Source organism: Dama dama, chromosome 18 (genome assembly GCF_033118175.1).
Source record: "Dama dama isolate Ldn47 chromosome 18, ASM3311817v1, whole genome shotgun sequence".
NCBI classification, from domain to species: domain Eukaryota; kingdom Metazoa; phylum Chordata; class Mammalia; order Artiodactyla; family Cervidae; genus Dama; species Dama dama.
In genome coordinates, this window is record NC_083698.1 from 97,530,651 (window position 1) to 97,546,595 (window position 15,945).

The 15,945-nt window shown below is 44.6% G+C and overlaps 1 protein-coding gene across 1 annotated transcript in view; it reads right to left on the bottom strand.

Annotated features, from left to right (window-relative positions):
* Window positions 1-762: 762 nt before the first annotated feature.
* Window positions 763-15,945, bottom strand: part of KIAA1549 (KIAA1549 ortholog) — a 124,338-nt gene continuing 109,155 nt past the window's right edge. The window contains exons 19-21 of the mRNA XM_061166544.1: window positions 11,999-12,159; window positions 8,890-9,035; window positions 763-6,535 (exon numbers count right to left, since the gene is read on the bottom strand). Coding sequence (XP_061022527.1) covers window positions 6,284-6,535; window positions 8,890-9,035; window positions 11,999-12,159 — 559 coding nt within the window. The 3' untranslated portion in view covers window positions 763-6,283. The remainder of the gene's footprint in view (window positions 6,536-8,889; window positions 9,036-11,998; window positions 12,160-15,945) is intronic.

The following is a 15,945-nucleotide window of genomic DNA, read 5'->3' on the forward strand; positions in this document are numbered from 1 at the left end:
GGCAAGTTCTGGGTCATGGATGCCCAGGGCAGGCTCTTAATAGTCTCTGTGAGGACCTTTGGGCTTTATCTGTACCAGATTAGTTTTTAAAATTTCAATTAACTTTAGAGAAAAACTTCAAAAATAGAGTGTTTCTGTATACCTTTTCCATAGCTTCCCCTAATACTAAAGTTAGCAAAATCAATAAAGGAACCTCTGTACAATACTGCTAGCTACACTGTAGGCTGTATTTAGATTTCACCCTTTTTTCCCAGATAACCTTTTTGTTGTCCAGAATTCTATCCAGGTTTCCACATTTCCTTCCTTTGTTGTGTTCTTCTGTGTTTTGCAGTTCCTCTTGCTTTTCTCAGTTTCAAGGGGTTTTTATTTTCTTGAGTTTCATAAACAACTCCAGGTTTATCCTATTACCCTTCAAGTTTGCATAGATGAGGATCTTCTCAGTTATCTTTCTAGATCATAGTCCTAATCTTTTAATTCCAAAATGAATCTGCTCTTAGTGGAACCATCGATTTGATTAGTGGAGAGCCTGTAAAGCAAAATAGTGAGATGAAAGGAGTGGCGCCAACCACCTTGAGTGACAACAATTCTGCAAATTCCATGCACTGAATAGACTACTTTCAACTTAATTCCTTGGAAAATGAAAGCATCAGGTGTTCTCACGACGGACACGAAAATCAGAGAACAAAAAACACTGCATTCAACTTCCACATTTTGCACATGAGAGAACTATCATGTTGCAAAGGAAATAAACAGAAAATATCACTTGACACCAATTCAGAGCATTTATTGACATTTCCATTTAAAATGCTAGGAAAGCTGTATAAATTGTAAACATGGAAACCAAACACTTGCATAAATTATTTCAAAAACTCTACAGCACATTAGAAAACGGTGCAGCTAATTGAAGGGAAGAAACATTGCCAGTAAAGAGAAGAGAGGGTCGAATTACTAAATCATTTACCCACACTGAAATTTAAGGGCCTGTTTGAGACCAGCAAACCATGATTGTCAAGTTCAAAGTTGCAGGATTGATGCCACAAGTGGCCTCAATTTACCCTGCATTTTTTCGTACATTAACACTCGTAATCTAGGGATGAGTGTGCAGGAACTCAGAAGAACATGGACCTTGACAAAGTCGGAGGTGGCCAGTGGGCACCCCAGAGTGCTCGGTTTGGCAGCCTTTCCTGGAAGGGTGCAATTCACTCCACCCCCATGCTCCCTAGACCAGCCCTGGAGGAGGGCAAAGTGGAGAATTTCTACTCCCCTTTTCTGAAATTAACCCTCTGCTGCCTAGAGCAACGGAGTCCACTGGTGGAGCCTCTGTTCCCCTAGGGTTCCCTCCTCCTTCCTCACATTTGCAGGAGGAAGAGTTTGGGGAGCCTGGCTAGACGCTGACCCGCCACTATTCTGACCTTGCACTCAATGAGTCAAGTGATGAACGCTGAAACCTGGTGGACATGAGAAGGGGCATTCATGACGTTCCAAGCTGTCCAGAAAGATTCCGTGGAATCAGGGACCGTGAGACCCAAATCACTTCAATTTTTCTCTTTGTCCCTTCTACTTATCCACTCTTTCTTTAAATGTGAAGCGGCCCCAGAGCAGAAAAACCCGGAGAAAGACGGAAAAGCAAAGAATCTGTATGATGATCTACCCCGTGGGAAAGTAATTTCGAGAAGGGTGTCTCAGAGGGTGACATTCCTTCCTTCTTTCTCTTGCTCACTGGTTCCCAACTTTGTTTCATGTTTCCAAGGCATCTGATACTCTTTTGCTAAATGTCAACGCTGCTGGCGTGTTAAGATAAATTGTCAAGTGTACTGTTACACACACAGCATGGAATTAGGATCGTACCGGGAGGTTTTAGTTTTCAAGTCTTTTTCATAAAATTAGAGACAGGAGTCTTAAGCACTGCAAATCGCCTCCAAGGGTAGCAAAAGAAACCAGAAATGCACACACTCCCTGTTCACTAGGTAACAAGTGTAAGCCTAATACAGTGTATGAGTGTGTTACAGCAGCTGTTGATGGAAACCCCTCTCACCTGTTGTAAGAATATCCGTGACGGTGCTAGAGTAAACGTAAAAATGAAGTCCAGGTTACCATCCCATAAAAACATGCTGTGTGCTCAAATGGTCTACATGCGGGTGCAGAAGTGGACTTCCTCACGCTCCTGCCTGGAACAAAGGTGGGTTAGGTGGGCTCTGGAGTCTGGCTTTGGGGACCTGCTCTGGAGGTAGAAATGAAATGGCTAAAACATCTACAGCTAAAGCGTGTGTGGTACTTAAGACTGGAACCCCCTCCCCACCCACCCAGAATCTTTCACCAGCTCTCCTTCCAATCAGCAAATTCATTCATGTCTAGGAATCTCATATGAAAGGGAGAGAGAGATGCATTTAATGATTAACTCCTGAATTAACTACAAATGCCAATCTGTGTCCGAGTGATTGGTTTGGTCACTGGAGCACTAAGTTGTGCAAACGCAGTGAACACTGACCCTGTCACGCAGTTGAATGGGAGGCTCGTAAAGCACAGAATTACCTGTTTCAGCCCGCAGCCTCCAGGCGTCCCTTCACCTGTGCCCTGCATCACAGGCCTCATGCCCTGAAAAATTGTGGTTGGCAGAAACTGGCTTAGTCTGCAGCTCAAAAGCCACATACAACCAAAATGAAAAGACGCTCTGAAATTAAATACAATTTGGAGGAAAAAGTGTAGGTAGCTGTAAAGTCAAATATATTTACTTATAACCCACTACACTCCACAAAGGATTAAATGTGGCTGAATGACGGACCCTTGAGATCTGCTCTTAGCAGCAGACCTCAGTGGACGTCTTTCACACTTGACACTGGCCCTCTGGCAGTGCTGGGACTCTCCCGTCCCCTCCAGAACAGACGTCTTTCTCCACAGACCTTCCTCCCAGGCCTGGTCATTTTCTTGGTGGGTTCCTGCAAATGTTTCCTCATAGCATCACTTCTTCCTCTTTACAAAACTCCTTCAGTGGTGCAGTTAGGGATTTGGTCTCCATATTGGAGCAGACCAGGTTCAAGGTTATTTTCAATGGCAGCTTCACCACTTTCTCCATCCTTCCCCAGGCCCACTCTCAACTCTTCCCACACCATCTCACCACGTGCCTGGGAAGCTCTTGTCTTCCGTGGCTTCTGATGCTGAGTTCTCCCCAAGATCCCACTGTTTCCGAACGTGTAAGTTCCATTCCTCCTTCTAATGTACTTGTGTACTTCGGTGCATTTTACTGATGTTTAAACCATGTTATTTTCCCATCTCTTCCATGTTTTACACCCGAGGGTGTTGTCTGATTCAGATCCGAACATCTCAGAAGGCAGGGCTCATGTTTGGTGCCAGAAACAGCAGAAAATCCAAACAATGCATGAGAACTGAAAGTTAATGGTGAAGGAAGTGAATTGAAAGCAAATCAGGAGGGAGGAAGTGGAGTCCCATGGGGCCTCTGGTGTTGCTCTGGTTTCCTCCACGTGAACTCACTCACTGGGAGGTCACAGCAGATCGGACGGTCCATCCCAGCACCATCACACAGACAGCCCATGTTCTCACAGTGTTCTGTGGTCCCTCCTCAAGGGGTGTCTGCCCACATGACCACACCTGATCCTTGCAATGAGAACTCCTGGGGGGTGGGGGGGTGCGCAGGGGAGGCCCGTTCCCATGAGGCTGATGGGGAGAATAAGGCTCAGGCAAGGGGCCTGACACAGCCAGGGAGTGACTGTGCAGAATCTGAAAATGACCATTTCTCCAAACAGTCTCCTCTAAAACTCCGACTCAAATGTATAGCTCTTGATACTACCATGAGAACTTTTAAAATCAGAAAAAAAGAACAGACATAAAATGTCAGTTTTCATTTTGCAGTGTTTCAATAAATGGAACTCCAAAGCCACACAACTGCCACGAGGACCTCTCGTTGAAGTAGATTCCATTCACTGAGTGTCTGAAGCCCCACTCGGGGCGGTGTTCCCACGACAGCTGGTGTGTTCTGGGTCAGTTGACAGTAAAACTGAGTCCAAACTGAGTGTGCTTTACAACCAACGCAAGAGTGCTGGGGATCTCACCCACCTGCTCACACCCACCACATACCACCGGTTGTCTATAACAGTCATTTTTGGTCTTGATGTTGGTTTAAAAGTGTATCCCTTCTAAGAAGAAAAATATAGACAGAATCCCCTTATGCTAGCTTGAGAGGCATCAAAACTGCTACCGCAGCCCCGTTTAAAACAGAGGCCCATCTCTGCCATGTGCTAAGGAGGTAACCACATCTGTACACTCCACGTACGAACACTTAGGACACTGAGCAGGAGGGGAGGGGAGGGGCTGTCAGCTGGCACTCAAGCTGAATTCACCAAAAGGTGTCCAAAGTAAAAATTTGCGTGAATCTCTGAAATTCTTCCTTACACATTCAGGATCCTGGTATTTCTGAATGACAGGCAAAGAGACCCCTCCACTCTGGGCAAGTCTGGTATTAAATCAAGACTGAGAGGTAAGAGATCAAGCCCACATGAGGGTCCTCTCTCCCCTGCTCTTTGGCGCCAGGGAAGAGTACGTGAAAAGGAGCTCCCATTACTTTATTTCACATTCTCAACAGACATCCTTCTGCACCTCTCCTGTTTCAGAGGCGTAAAGATAAAAAATGCCTACATTTTAATATCCCAGAACTGACTCTCCCTGGATTGTGAGACTCTTGAGTCCACATAACAGGCTTAGTGCAGGAAGTGCAGAAACATAACACTGGAACCCAATGGTTACACTTTGGGGGCCTATTTTAGCTGCTTCGGGGTTCTTAAAATTTGACACAAATACAGAGATTTTGATTAGTCAGAGCCCCAGATTCTGCCTGTGTATCTGTTGTTTAATTAAATATATTAATTGAGCTAATAAAAAAGGATTCATGGCAAAGTATTATCTGCATCTGTTCTTCTTCATTCCACTCAGGTCCCAGAAAACAGAACAGCCCTTGTTACTCTATTCTTTACTCTACTTCGGGAAGCGGAGAGCTATACCCTTCAGGAGGCAATCTCAAGTGAGAGGACCCCTCCGTCAGGCCCAAAGGTGGTTTTATCAGTCACTCAGCACAGTTATACACAATAAAATCAGAAACTAGGAGCAACTCTTTCTCCCTCGTGGTCTCAAAGCTTCTCCTTCCTTTCTTGGCTCATTACAAAGAGGCTCAACAGAACTCGTTTCCAGGTCTCGAACATAGGGACTGCAATTACCACAGATGCATTCTTGAATAACTAACCATTCGGTGGTCCTAGGAACTGTGACAAAGCATTTTTGCTCATGTAAGATTCCTCATTCACAGTCAGGAGCAACTTATCAGCAAAGTGCCAGGATTCGTCAGGACCTCCTCAAAGCCTCATTCTATAGGACTGGCCTTGATGAAGATATGTACTCAAATGAAATGCAATAGGCAGTTGCCTCTGCCAATCAACAAATGGCAAATACAATTAAGAGTGTAAATCTAAACTTTGATATGTATTTTGAATAACCAAATAAATATTAAGCTTTTCCTCTGTGGAGAGGCTTTTTCCCCTCTTTCTAGAACAAAATGAAACCTTCCACATGTTCTTCCATTGAGAAAGCCAAAGTTGCATTTCACAGACAAGGTGAAGGGGCTCTTGGAGCTGTAGCACCAGAAGAAGGAAAATGCAGTTGATGGCTTTGTTTCAAATCGTCAGGCTCTACAATCTATCATTTGGTTTCTCACTAGTAGCTTTTTAAATTCCCAAACAGTCTTAGTATTCATGTCGTTAATATTACTATTAAAAAAAGTTCCTATGGAGGAAAAAGAGGGTGAAAATCAAGCCGTTAATAAAATGTCTTCAAAACTCTTTTCTCAGAAAACAAAGCAGCAGGTTCATTGTACAAACCAGTCTGAGTCACATCTTCCCACGGAAATACTAGGTTCCTTTAATCCCTACACCATCTACACATTATCATCTTTCACCTTAAAAAAAAAAGAGAGAGAGACTAACTTAGGAATTTCATTAGCTTAGAACTGTGGTTGGTCTTTTGTGAAGTGCTGCTGGCTTTTGGCCAAAAGTACATAAATTTCAACTGAACCCAGGTGGTCACAAAACTGCCAACGTATGAAAAGCATCATGGGCTGTCACGTGACTTGGGGCATCTTCTAAAATCGCGACCTGTTCCCTTAGTTGGGCCCCTCGCCCCGGAGATGCTCCTCCTCTTAAAAACACCTGCTCAGTTGACTTCCTTTTAGTCTTGCTTCCACAGGAAGCGGATACTTGGCAAATGTGCAAGGCGAGGCTGATCAGCTGTGGAAGTTCTGCACAGCGGTCTGCTTCTGCGAGAGCCGGAGGAGCTCCTCGCGGATTGCTTTGATGAGAGAGGCTGAGGAGTGGCCGGGCTGGAGGTCTTCCGTGGAGCTGGTGGGGTAGGCCAATCCGGCACCCGGCAGCCCCCTGTGAGGGAGATTCCCGGGAGGAGCTGAGGGCTCCCGGCCTGAAGTCCTTGGCACCTGGAACAGCGGGGATGAATACTCCTGATGTCCGAGCACATGTGTCTAAAAAACCATGGCAAACACAGGAAAACAGGAGGGAAGATCAGAGGCAAACTGGCATCCGATGCTCTCCACCCACCTCCCAACCAACAACTCAGTCTCCCACCACCAGAATGCAAAGATGTAACTGCAGAGAAATTGTTCAAGGGAAAGTAGTCCAATAAAGAAGCCTCTGAACTTAATTTAACAAGGGCCTATACACACTTGCTTAAAGACAGAAAGAATAAACGCATGGTTGGCCCCACTGGCTAATCCCTGTGCTGCCATGTGTAGAAGGAGAGTGGGCCACTGGGGAACCCGGAAGGGCCCTGCAGAGCTGGACAGGGGGGGAGGCTGGAGCATCCCAGAGAGGGCAAGGTCTGATGAGGATGTCTGCTCAGAGGGATATGCAGAAACTGGCAGACGGACCGACGGGAAGAGCAACTGCCTTTGCTCTGAGTCCAGGACTCAAGGAAGGGGTGACGAGAACACATATTGGGCCCATGGAACAGGAACAAGATCACAAAATCATCTTCTATCCTATCCGCCTGTGTGTCTGCATGTCAGTGCTCTGTATAGCTTTTTTTTTTTCTTTTTTTTAAAGCTATCTGCACAAAAACACACGTTAGCTTCGCTGACACTGGCAAAATATGGATTAACCGGGCATTCCTTTGATAAGAATTACAGTTTTCAGTGATTTTTTTCACATTTTTTCAGTGGAAAAAATCTGTTTATACACACATGCACACACTACATCTGTGATTTCACTTGTGGTAAGAGCAACTTGATAGCCTGGTAAACAGGACATGTGAGCCCTGGAATAACTTCCACATCTCACTTCTCCAAATTGTGACCAAGAAGCCCTCAAAAAGTGCACATTGGATTTGATGGGAAAACCCAAAACAACTCAGGAAACTAAGCCAGGCACAGAAAACGCAAAATGTCAGCAAAGGTAAAGTGCAGACCTGAGACTGTAACACACGCACGCCAAGTCTCTTCAGTCATGTCCAACTCTTTGAGACCCCATGAACTGTATGTAGCCCATCAGGCTCCTCTGTCCATGGGATTCTCCAGGCAAGAATACTGGAGTGGGTTGCCATTTCCTACTCTAGGGGATCTTTCTGACCCATAGATTGAACTCACGTCGATCCAAGTTTAACCAAGTTCAACCCCTGAGTTGGGAAGATCCCCTGGAGGAGGAAATGGCAACCCACTCCAGTATTCTTGCCTGGAGAATCCCATGGACAGAGAAGCCTGGTGGGCTACAGTTCACAGGGTCGAAAAAGAGTCAGACATGGACTAAAGCGACTCAGCACACATACACGGTGGTCATAATGGAAATGACATTAACAAACCCACAATAAAACTCAAATGCTGAGCAAGGAGGTACATAAGATTGGGAATATTTATATAGTGATCACACCAAAGATCAAGTCCAGCTTTTACAGTTTCAAACTCACGACTTAAAAGTCAAAATTACAGAGACAAAATTACAGGTAGTGCCTGGAGCTAGGGGGAGGGAGAGTGGGGAATTCGTGTTTAATGGGTATGGATTTCAGTTTTATAAGATGAAAAGAGCTATGGGGACGAATGATGTGAAGGCTGCATAATAGTATGAATGTATTTAAAACCACTTAAGCATGGTTCAAATGGTAAATTTTATGTTCTATGTATTTTACCATAATTGAAAAAAATGAGGGGAAAAAGTAACTGTTACTTAGGTCTCTATGCAGATTTTCCATAATGAATACTGCTTTTGTTATTTTTAAGTTATTTTAGAAACCTCATTACTTCAAGCCTGAAATCTACCTCGAGAAAAATAGTATACATTTCCAGATTTCAATGCCAATAGTCTCCCAGTCTGGTTAGAGGGAATTACCATCTACAGGCTGTAAGAAGGACTTCCCAGGTGGCACTAGTGGTAAAGAGCCTGCCTGCCAATGCAGCAGACAAAAGAGACACAGGTTCAATCCCTGGGTCGGGAAGATCCCCTGGAGGAGGGCGTGCCAACCCACTCCAGTCTTCTTGCCTGGAGAATCCCATGGACAGTGGAGCCTGGCGGACTACAGTCCATAAGGTCGCACAGAGTCAGACACAACTGAAGCAACTTAGCATGCATGCACGACTGTATGAAAAGAAAAACACACTCAAGGAGAAAAATGGTGACGGAGGTTTTAAAGAGAGATCTGCCCTGCAGGAGCAGCAGCAGCTATACCATTTACCATTTGAACCATGCTTAAGTGGTTTTAAATACATTCATACTATTATGCAGCCTTCACATCATTCGTCCCCATAGCTCTTGAAATCATCTTATAAAACTGAAATCCATACCCATCGTGTCTGAATTCTCAACGATGATCCCAACACGAGATACTCACAGCCTCTCTCCGGCCGGCTTCGTCCTCCCCATAGGCAGGCCAGCCTGGCCCCCCATACTGGCCACCTCTGCCCGGTGGGATTTCCACTGGCTGAGCTCCGATTCTGCTGGCGATTCCCACCTGTGTCAGGTGCTGGATCTGAGAGCCTAGAGGAACACAGGGAGGGGCCCGTGAACACCAGCAGGGGAGTGGAAGGCTGCTCAAGTGAAAACACTCTGGTTCTGACCTCAGCACGCCCCTGGGGACACGAGCATTGTTCAAATGTGGCACCAATTCTACCCCCAGAAAAGACACTTCCTAAGAAAACCAGACCTGAGCTTCTGGGCTTGTGGGCTGTTACTTTCTCTCAATACAGTGGCTATTAGTGATGTTCCTATTTTCCTGGTCAGACATCAAAGGACGGGGAAGAAAGGGGATAATGGAGGGCCCTTCCATTCATTTCTGTAGAGGCTACAGATAATGGGGACCTTATTCATTCAGAAAAAAAGAAGTGAAAGGTTTTGGAGCCATAAAGAAGCTGAAACCTAGTACTTTCTTATGACTTTCAGACTCACAAGGAAATGAAAATGCAATATGCCTTTTTTTTTTTTTTTTAAACAGGCAGTGTGTGTATTTGAGTTCAAAATGTTAAAGTACATTTTTGTTACACTCACACTGTTTTCATAATTTAGTCACACCAAATTAAAAATTTAAAACTATCCATGACAAATGGGTACTTGCCAAGAGCATGTGCCAGCGATTGAACAACAAGGGCATTTGTCACCTGCCTCTGCGGAGACTGAACCCTGAGCTGCTGCAGCTGTTGACCTTCAGCACCCCGAGGGAGTTCAGGGTGGAGTGAGACACTCTGCTCCAGGGAATCTGGTGGAACAGGTCTTTAGAGAGTTAGGTATTTTCAGGAACTGATTTCAGGATCCCAATCTTTGCATCTCCTCACATCCAGAAAAGCACTAAATCCCTTCGTGATGACATCAGCTCCAGGTGACTAGCAGAAAACCTCTTGTAAAGTAAGTGCCTGATTGCACGGAACTCCCCTTTCATAAAAATCATATACTGACCTTCCCCCACTGCCTCTTTGGGGCAGTCTCTCAGAGCTATCTGAGGTGCTGTCTCCCAGGCTACAGTCCTCATTTTGCCCCAAATAAAACTCACCTCTCGAGCTGTGCCTCTTTTTCAGTCAACAAAGCCACCCACCCAACCTCTTCATCGAGGTATAGTGAAGCAAAGACAGATGATCGCTAGCGCTCATTCTACACTTAGGCACGCCATAGCCTTGTGTGGCTGTGAAAGCTAGCCTCTAAATAACATATTTTTCTCTCCCATCAACTTTGGCATATGGAAATAACCCTATTCAACGGATCGAGGGAGAAAAAACAGATCTTTAAATGCTGTGAAATAAAACATCGATCTCCAAATGCACCTAGGATCAGCTTATTCATCTGGGATGCTCAGGCTAGTCCCACAAAGGTTCAGGGTTTTCCAGAGGTAAGACCTCTCCATCTTCAAGGCTGTTCCCACTCTAGTTACCTAATTAACAGCCTCTGTTAATCTAATACTTTTTATTAAATGTCCTCTACAGGAGCACTTGTCCTGAAGCATTTGTTACTGAAGATTCCTAACACTATTAAAATTACTGGAACTATCAGACAATGGACATTGCCCAACAGACATTGTTTGAGCAAACCTTGCAAAGGACAGAAATCCAGCAGTGTTCGTCATCACTTGTGATGGCTCAGACAACCGCACGGGGAGAAAGGCATACCTTTGTGTTGGACTTGCAACAGCAGCTGAAATCGCAGTTGAGACATGATTCTGTATTTTGCTTTGTTCCCTTAACGAGACAGCACAGGCTCCCTCACAATTCAAGTGGCCCATCACCCCCCAGCCGGCAGGGGTTTGCATTCCAGCTCAACCACTGACAAGCCTGTGACCTCGGACACCCAGTAATCACTCCAGCTGAGACTCAATGCCTCACTTTTCAAATGGAGATTAAAAAAAAAAAAAAAAACTATCTCACAGTGCTATTTCAAGGATTAAAAGACAGAAAATAGGTCAAGTACCAAACGCATAGGAGGCAATCAGGAAATCTTAAATTCCCTTTTTCTGGCTCTGAGCTCTTCATTTTCAAAGGCTGTACAAGTTTACTCACTGATGCCCTTAAACTCGGTGTTGAGGGAGCTCACAGTTGTTTGCTATTCTGAATAATGCTTCAGTAAACATCCTTGCACATGTAGTTTTTCTCCAATAATTTGGATCTCTTCGGGGGACAGGGAGGAGCCCATATTCCCAAATTACGAAATCAAAGGCTCACAAAGTTATATTGCCAAGCTGCTTTCCAAAAATTTAATGATTTACACCATCACCAGAAATAATATAAGAGTAGTAATAATAATAATGGCAGCTAATATTATTACAATTTGTGATATGTCAGGCACTATTTTAAGCACTTTATATCTGTTATCTTCTAAGACTGTTCTTTTAATGATGATCTGAAAGAGCAGGTAGAAAAAACCTAGAGCAGTTTCATGTTGTCACCAGCTTCCCCTGACCTTCCACTGCTGACTCTGCCCATGAGTGACTGCAGAGAAGGGACAGGCATAAAGGCATGGGGAAATGACAAGGATATTTTAGAAAAGAGAAGATAAAGGTAGAAGGGGAAAAACGAGGGAGGTAAGGCTCGAGGAGAAAACCGTGGTTGTACCCTCCCAGAAGTGACCAAATAAAACACAAATCTCCCTGTAGTCACTGTGGATCGACTTTTAGAAACTGCCTTCTCTAAAATAAACGCTTGTTTTCATGCCATCGTAAGCACTCAGAAATAGGTGTTTCTGTTCACTGTAAGTTTTCAGAAACGTTTTCCCTAGAAGACATGCGCTGGGAATTTCACATAAAGGGACTGTTTTCGAGACTCTGACTCAGGAACAAATTGGAGGCCCCGGGTCTTGGGATCTCAGCCACTCTGTCCTTTCCCACTTCCCAGCCATGCATCTCCAACAGGATCCGAGGGAACACAGCTCACCGCCAGAAGAGGCCAGGGCTGGGATGCTGACACCCTGAAGTCTAAAATGTTCTCTGCAAAATTTAGCCAAAAAGAAACGCCCGCGTGTACCTGTGGTGCCCCCAACAGGCCGAGGCCGGGCCACTGACGGCCCCTCCTCAGAGTAGATCCCTCGGGCAGCAAATGAGGTGGCTTCGGACGATGCTTGGGGCTGTGGCGGCTCGGGAGGCACCAGCTCCGAAGACTGCAGCAAACCGGGTCCGAAACCGGGTCTGAAGGCAAAGCACACCCAAACATTAGGACCACACTTGCCTGGTTCTGGTATTTTATTAGGTCCACCCTCAGCCCTGAAGCAATATAAGACTTATGTGTCTGCTGGCTTATTAACCATCTCCTCTCCCAGAACATGGGCTCCCTGAGGACAGGGACTCTATTTGCTCCCTGACAAATCTCCTGTGCTACAAACTATATATACACCATCCAGTACACATGCTGGAACACAGCTGATGCTTGACCAATCTGCCGGATGACTGGAGAAAAAATGCTCTAGTTTACAGACCCAAAAAGGGTGCATCTCAAGCTCCAGTGCCCATTCATCTCCAGCAGTCGACTAAAGGAGTGGATCTCAACCCTGGCTGTACATTAGCGTTACCTGGGGAACCCACACCACACCCCAGACCTCCCAAAAATAGCATCTTTAGACATGGGACCCACATCATGGTAGTTTTTAAAGCTCCACTGATGTTCCTCAGTTTTATCAAGGCTGAAAACTAGTGCTTTAAAGCAGTGGTTCTCAAACTATTTAGTCTTAGGACATAGTTGGATTCATGAAAATAAGGACTCACAAGGGAAAGTGAAAGTCGCTCAGTGGTGTCCGACTCTTTGCAACCTCATGGACTATTCCATGGAATTCTCCAGGTCAGAATACTGGAGTGGGTAACCTTTCCCTTCTCCAGGGGATCTTCCCAACCCAGGGATCAAATCCAGGTCTCCCAAATCGCAGGCGGATTCTTTATCAGCTGAGCCACAAGGGAAGCCCAAGAATACTGGATTGGGTAGCCTATCCCTTCTCCAGGGGATCGTCCCCACCCAGTAATTGAACCGGGGTCTCCTGCATTGCAGGCAGATTCTTGACCAACTGAGCTATGAGGGAAGGGCTCACAAGAGCTTTTGTTTATTTGGCTTCCCTGATGGCTCAAATGATAAAGAATCCGCCTGCAAAGCAGGAGACTGGGGTTCAGTCCCTGGCTCCAGAAGATCCCCTGGAGGAGGGCATGGCAACCCACTCCAGTATTCTTGCCTGGAGAACCCCATGGACAGAGGAGCTTGGCAGGCTACAGTCCACAGGGTCACAAAGAGTCGGACACAACTGAGTAACTAACACTTTCAAGAGTTCTTGTTTATGTGGAACATATCTATAGCTAAGGATCAGGTTCAAAATTAAAACAGAGCAAATGAAAAATTCATTTAAAAATAACAATATTAAACCTATGACATGTCAACATTTTTCACAGAATTAACTAATACTGGAGTGGGTAGCCATTCCCTTCTCCATGGAATCTTCCCGACACAGGGATCAAACCTGGGTCTCTTGCATTGCAGGTGAATTCTTTACCATCTGAGCCACCAGGGAAGCTCATATTTTCCTGCATGCCCCCCTCCCCCCAATTTAATGAGAAGTGTTCTACATTTTTAAAAAATTTTCCTTAATAGAAGACATCTGGATTCTCATACACTTTGTATTCAATCAGTTTCCATCAGTTATTTTATGACGAAAAGCATAAATATGTAGTTGGAAAAAGAAGGAAGATTTTAATAGCCTTTCCAAATAATATTCAAATAGTATTTCCATTAAACATTCTTCTCTGAAACCATACCAAAACCCAACAATATTTCCTATGAAGGTTAGTGGCAACATTGACTCTGAAACTATCAAAGAACTTTTCATCTTCTGTTATGTTAAAACTACTGGTCTTCCCTGCACTTTGAATAGACTCATGCATGATTGTATGACATTGCTCATTTGGAAAATACTGGTTCACTGAATTATGCAGACTTTCTTGATATTGACACATTTTATCTTACAGTAACTCACAGTCACATTCATTAATATCACCATCAAGCTCATCAGAAAAGGCTTTAAGTACAAGGAAACTGTCCATGTCACCGCAGCAGAAAAGTTCGTAAAATTTTAATTTCCAATTGAAAGCTCAATTTGATCATTGGCAATAACTGCTGTCAGCTGTTTTCCTGCCCACTGCTCATTTTCGAAGCCAAACAAAAGTCCACAGGGTGTTTGTTCAAGCAAAAACATAGCAACAGTTAGATCAGTTCTCAACTCTAAGGCCAAAATCAGCAGAAGTGGTTTATATGTGTCTCCTCTCCTGTCATCCAGACTGTTAAGGGACTCTAGGGTCTAGGTTTAATAAAGTTAATTTTGGGGCTTCCCTGGTGGTCCAGTGGTTAAGAATCCGCCTGCCCATGCAGGGGACACAGGTTGGATCCCTGGTCTGGGAAGATCTCACGTGCCATGGAGCAACTAAGCCCATGCACCACAATTCCTGAGCCCTTGCGTCTAGAGCCCACAGCCACAGCTACTGAAGCTCATATAGACTAGGGCCTGTGCTCCACAACAAGAGAAGCTGCTGCCACGAGAAGCCTCCACACCACAACGAAGAGTAGCCCCTGCTCTCCGCAACTAGAGAAAGCCTGCACAGCAGTTAAGACTCACCACAGCCAAAAATAAATACATCTTTAAAATTTACTTTTACTACCTCAATGATACACTAGCATAAAACTGGCATTTTAAAAAATGCTGTAAAAAAACAAAAATAAAAAATCTGTGATTGCCCAGCAGTGAAGAAGACTGGAATGAGTCCTTGAACAGCTAGGTGTCACTGTCTGGATTTAAGCCAAGGCACCACAGCTTCACCCACCACTGCTTTCATATCTCAGTGCAAAGGTCAACGCAATGAGAAAAGTCAGATGATATCTTTATATTATTACAAAAATAGCTTTGACCTCACAGAGCTCCCTGAATGGGCCTCAAGGACCCTCTAGGGATCTGAGAATCTCACCCTGAGATTCTGAGAAGCCTCAGAATCTCAGGGTGAGATTCTCACCCTGAGAACCACTCTTTTAAAGATACTCAAAAGTAAAAAAAGAATGATGGCTTAGTTATAATTCCTTGCAAATGACAGTTAACCAGTAATTAATAGATTAAAACTTGGACTGCATGGAGATCAAACCAGTCAATCCTAAAGGAAATCAGTTCTGAATATAAGACTGATGCTGAAGCTGAAGCTCCAATACTTTGGCCACCTGATATGAAGAAGTGACTCACTGGAAAAGACCCTGATGCTGGGAAAGACTGAAGGCAGGAGGAGAAGGGGACAACAGAGGATGAGATGGTTGGATGGCATCACCAACTTGATGCACATGAGTTTGAGCAAGCTCCAGGAGTCGGTGATGACAGGGAAGCCTAGCGTGCTACAGTCCATGGGGTCGCAAGGAGTCAGACATGACTGAGCAACTGAACTGACTAATAGATTAAACCAGTTTGATGAGAAAGTACACTAACTTGCTCTGATTCTACACTGTCATTTCTGGAGTACAGTCCATAAACTAAAACCCAGGCAACCTGTATTACTCTCTTTAAAGAACTGCTGCTGTTTCCGACTGACCTCAGAAAGAGGTGTCTGACATCTCTGACCTTACAGATCTAAGAGCTTAACCAATGCACACTCCTCCATCCAGCCCTGTAAACTAGAGCTCACCTAAGTTAATTATAATCTCTGGACCATTCACCTAGGAACAAGAGCTTGCCTTTTATTAATGATTTCTGCTTTATCCAGTCAACTAGCACCCTCCTGCCTATATCTACACCCCTTTCATCCTGAACTGTATACTCAGACAGTTCTGTGTGATCCAAATATTCTAATTTACCTTGGGTGACCATAAAATTTAGCATCCAAACCAGAACACTTTTGAGAGTGGAATTTACAATTATGCTGAACAACAGGTATAAATTAGGATTGAACCAGGCAAAACCAGATCAT